This window comes from Otolemur garnettii, unplaced genomic scaffold (assembly GCF_000181295.1).
Source record: "Otolemur garnettii isolate 467f Iridium unplaced genomic scaffold, OtoGar3 scaffold00012, whole genome shotgun sequence".
NCBI lineage: Eukaryota > Metazoa > Chordata > Mammalia > Primates > Galagidae > Otolemur > Otolemur garnettii.
The window spans coordinates 27531249-27536505 of record NW_003852407.1 but is presented as its reverse complement, the minus strand read 5'-3'; the positions used below and the strand labels follow the sequence as shown (position 1 = coordinate 27536505).

Genomic DNA, 5257 nt, shown 5'->3' with positions numbered 1-5257 from the left:
ATGCATTAATGTAGATTTCTACTGTTAACACTCAAGAATAAATATATAATGCCACTTAATTTACAACAATATCTCTTTCCCTAGCCAGATGTGGTAGTATACATCTGAGGTCCTGGCTACTTGGGAGGCTGAAGCAGGAGGATCACTTGAGCCCAGGAGTTTGAGACTGTAGTGAGCTATGATTGGGCCACTGCACTCTAGCCAGCATGACACAACTATACCCTGTGTCTAAAAAAGGAATAGAAATCAAAAATGTCTCTTTCCTGCCATTGCTGGCAGGAAGTACTTTTCATCCTGGAATTGTATATACCCCAGATTGGTCGCTATGGGACATTTGCTCTTTTAGGAAGGGAAGTGGCCTGCCTTGGTCCCCTGGTTAGTGGCAGTAGTCACAGCTGCTAACTGGTGTGGGAGTCCAGGTCTGATACTTGGCCTCCTGAGTTTTCAGTAACAAGGGCAGAGAAAGAGTGTCACACAGTGATCCCTTCCATGTCTCACTGTTCTGCCATACTACCTAAACAACCAACCAAACAAAAAGCCCAGTCCTAGATGGTACAAAGAGGAAGTAAGTTCTTTAACTTTGCTTTTGTTCTAGATAATATTGGTTGATGACACATTTTAATTACACGGATGAATAGAATTATTTCAGTTTCTTTTTTTTTTTTGAGACTATCTCACTTTGTTGCTCTGGATAGAATGCCCTGGCATCATAGCTCACAGCAACCTCAAACTCCTGGGCTCAAGCGATCCTCTTGCCTTAGCCTCCCAAGTAGTTGGGAGTACAGGCGCCCACCACAACAGTTGGCAATTTTTTAGAGACAGGGTCTTGCTCTTGCTCAGGCTGGTCTTGTGAGCTCAGACAATCCACCTGCCTCGGCCTCTCAGAATGCTAGGATTACAGGCATGAGCCGCGGTACCCAGCTGTTTACTTCATTTTCTAAATGTTTGCCTTCCTTCCTTATAGTTGATGCAGCAGTTATATAATGAATGTACACTTGTCCATGCCGACCTCAGCGAGTACAACATGCTGTGGCATGCTGGAAAGGTGAGGAGCTCATTTTGTTAAATTCAGATTTGATTACTTGATGTCAATTACCTAATGTAAACACATTGCTGAATGTTCTATATTTAAACAGGTCTGGTTGATTGACGTCAGTCAGTCTGTAGAACCAACCCATCCCCACGGCCTAGAGTTTTTGTTCCGTGACTGTAGGAATGTCTCACAGGTAGGCATGTGAAGGGTATGTCTTTTTGTAGGATATAGCAGGTCCAAATATTTTTTTCACTTCTTTGATAACTAAGAGGACCATATTCTTAGGAGTTGAAGGAAGGGATACTGCTTTCAAGATAAGGATGTAAAGATCAATTTGTCAGATTTCATTTTCAGCAAGAATTTGACTGCCTGTTTCACATTTGGGTAAATGTGTGTTTTGAGTATTTAAGCAGTCAAGTAGACAATTACTGTGTGCACAGTGCTTGAACAAGCTGGCTTACAAAGTAAACCTGTGTAGGGCAGCACCCATAACTTAGTCGGCAAGGGCGCCTAGGGTGGTGGGTTCGAGCCCAGCCCAGGTCTGCAACCAAAAAATAGCTGGGCATTGTGGTGGGCATTTGTAGTCCCAGCTACTTGGAAGGCGGAGGCAAGAGAATCACTTAAGCCCAGAAGTTGGAGGTTGCTGTGAGCTGTGATGCCATGGTACTCCACCCAGGGTGACAGCTTGAGACTCTGTCTCAAAAAAAAAAAAAAAAAAAAAGTAAACCAGTGTGCTTATCACCATTATGATTACCTTTAAAAGGAGCAGTGTCTGACCACCGTCACTATGAAGAGCGTAAAAAGATTTAGGGAGGTGAAAGTAAGCACAGAGCTGGCTTATATTTGTTTGCTATTTCTCAGGGTAATGAGTTGTTAGCAGTAGATTCAAATAGAAATGATCTTTCTAAAAAATAGAAAGATCAGTAACATCATATAAGAAATCACCCCTGAGCCTGTTTGAAAACTTTAATTTGTGGGATTTAATGGAAGTATTGCATCTATACCTTCAAAGCAATGCCAAGCAGTTTTATATATGCCAGTCATTTTTATAGCTACAGAAGGGTGCAGTGTGACCATCTAAATCCAGAAGGCAGAACACATGTGTCAGATGCTGAACAGCAAGTAGAACCTGAGCATAGTTAAACTTGAAGTGGGAAAATCATGGTTGAAAAATGAGGGAAAGAGTTCAGTGGCGTCTTACAAGTATGTTGGTCCCTGTTTTTAATGTATAAGAGGACCTTGCTAATACATCTTATTGACTTTGTTTACTAGTTTTTCCAGAAAGGGGGAGTTAAGGAAGCCCTTAATGAACGAGAGCTCTTCAATGCTGTTTCTGGCCTACATATCTCAGCAGATAATGAAGCTGATTTTTTAGCTGAGGTAAGTAACATATACCTGGTTTTCACCCTGCTAGTGATGGAGAACTAGATAGAGGAGATAACTGAACCCAAAGCTAATTTTATTCTCTTCCCCTAAAACAAAATCAATCTGAGATTTTTCTTTTCTTGAGATGTTTTTGGTCTTTTCTAGGCTTAAAACTTAAAATAAACATATAGCAAAACACTTTTTAAAGGATTTGACAGTTTGGTTAAGATTAAATACCATTTTGCCAGTGTTGTCCTATTTTCCTTAGTTTCTTAAATAAGGATATTGACTGACAAACACTCTGGGTGGTACAAAAAACTAGTAACACATGGTTCCTGCCCTTCATGGAATATAGAGATTTTAGAAGTAGCTTTCTTAGAAATAACTAATCATTATGATATCAGATCTGTAGAACCATTAAAAAAAAAACCTCCCTTTAGAGAAGTTCCTTAAAATTGAATAAAACCTAAAAAGTGGAACAGCAGTTAATTGTTCCCAACATTAATGCCAAAGCAGAGAATAATTATTGAGTCTGTTCCAGAACTCCCTGGTAGGACTTGAACTTGGTTAAGCTATGCTAGAGCCTAAGGCCAGAAGGATGGTAAACTCAGCATCTAATATAGTATAGTTGCTCAATAAGTAGGTGTTACTGTTGTTGAGTGAATATCAGAATTTCCTTTTTCTTATTCCCATAAAGCTTTATGAAGTACATAGTAAGACATATGTGATTCCAATTATTAGCTTAATAAAAAATACTAAATAATGACCTCAGTAACATAATCAAGTCAAAGACATACATGTCCATGTATATTTGAATATTTGTGCGCACACACTCGGTAATTCCGATTCATGGCCAGCGTTATTTGGAATAACCTAGTTTTAAGAGAGTAAAAATTACTGACTCAATCTAAAGTATGGTTTCTTTCAAGTAGGATTTTGACAAATGTATGAATTTTGTAGATAGAAGCTTTGGAGAAAATGAATGAAGATCATGTTCAGAAGAATGGAAGGAAAGCGGCTTCATTTCTGAAAGATGACGGAGGCCCACCGGTGCTCTCTGAAGACTAGCACCAACACCCATCGTTCACACACAGTGATTGTCAGCTGCCAGTAGTAAATGAAGTGATGGGTGACTTGAAATACCAAAACATGAGGCGTGTCCAATGGTGCTTCTGTGCTTCTTTTCCCCTTTCAACCCATGTGCCAGATGTGTGGAATTCTTAGCTCAGCATTGAGAGAATAAAATGTCACTACCTCTCATCTTATGAACAGAATAATATAATTCTTTAACAGCTGTACGTTATCTGGCTGAAATAGACCTAATTTTACATGACTCATGGTATAAAATATTTTGATGAGAATTTTTAAAACTTAGGTAACATTTCCAAATGTGGGAAGTGTGGGAAGAGAGCACAGATGTGTTTACAAGGGAGGATTTTATAACAACATGCTGGCTTTACTCACCTCCCTATTTTGTGTTATGTCTTTACCTAGATATTTTATTGGCTTAAATTAGCCCTTATCAATTCTTTTTTCAGACTGTGGCCATGACGCTAAAGGAAAATTTATTCTCTTTGATGGGTGTTAGAAATGAAAATTTGGTTTCAGAATGTTTGACAGAAATAGTCTTAAGCAATGTACTTTCTTTTGGTACATTTCGTTTTAAGAAAATGAACTAAATTCCACTTTTGTCATACTCAATATTTAAGAAAAGGGATCATGGGTTCTGAAAGAGACGAATATATAAGAACTATCTAAATATTTTAATTTAACTTTTAATTTCTCCACACTTAGGTAAAATGATCAGGATATAACTCATAATGTGACTGTTCGACATTCATAATGAAAATATAAATTATATGGAAGGACAGAATATCAGCCTTAACCACGTTTGACATATTTAATGAAGTTAAAGAAACAAAATTCAGTTGACACATCACTAAAACCATATATTTATTGATTTTTTTTGAGGGAAATATAACAAGTTAATTAGAAATATTAAGTAAGCAAAGTATGTATAAAAGCACTTATGTACCAAATTAACTAATCTGAGCTGTTTTGGCTCATTAATAGGTTTTAATACTTTTAAAAAGTAAGCCTTGAACTGAAAAAGCGTATTGGCCCTGTTAGGATTGAAGTTCATTAACCACAGTGTAATCATTCCTGCTATTAATCAAGGCAGATTGGAACCACTAAAGATCCAAATCTTCTCTCTGATAATAAAAAGTAAAAATCTAGATACTTTTTCCATTAGAAACTTTCTCTTTTAACATTATTTTAAAATGCCAAATATTTTCTTTCTAGAAGAATATTTATTTTGTTTTTGTTGTATAGCTTTTAAATTACATTTCAGAGAAGTGTGATTTGGGGTAGATACTACATTTTTGAAATGTTTACTACTCTGAAATAAAGATTTAAATGACTGGTGATTATTGGCTTTACAGAAGTTTCAGAGAACCCTAATTTTTAAAACCATTAACCATTTAAAACTTTTTTTATTTGTCTGACAAATAGCAGCAAACCGTTGCTGTGTGGCATTCTTAGAGTGTGCTGTGAACATGCTTTTTAAGAAATTAAAAATGAACAGATCATTTTAAAATTGGTTCTTTGTGTGGTATCTTCCTGTTCCTTATATTCACTGCATCCTGGTACTAAGTTACTCTTTCTCTATAAAATTAAGCAGTACTATTTTTTTTTTAAAAATATATGTTGCTATGGTTTCCTTCCATTTATCCTTTATTTTTGTAGGATTTTTTTTGGCCAGGGCTAGGTTTGAACCCGCCACCTCTGGCATATGGGACTGGTGTCCTACTCCTTTAAGCAACAGGCGCCACCCTAGCAGTACTATTTTAAGCAGAG

The 5257-nt window shown here is 37.0% G+C and overlaps 1 protein-coding gene across 1 annotated transcript in view; it reads left to right on the top strand.

The window, feature by feature from the left end:
• RIOK3 (RIO kinase 3) overlaps positions 1–4997 on the top strand; it is a 24407-nt gene extending 19410 nt beyond the window's left edge. Inside the window, exons 10-13 of the mRNA XM_012802067.2 lie at positions 965–1045; positions 1137–1226; positions 2306–2413; positions 3359–4997. Of these exons, the coding sequence (XP_012657521.1) occupies positions 965–1045; positions 1137–1226; positions 2306–2413; positions 3359–3466 (387 nt within the window). The 3' untranslated portion in view covers positions 3467–4997. The remainder of the gene's footprint in view (positions 1–964; positions 1046–1136; positions 1227–2305; positions 2414–3358) is intronic.
• Positions 4998–5257: the final 260 nt, after the last annotated feature.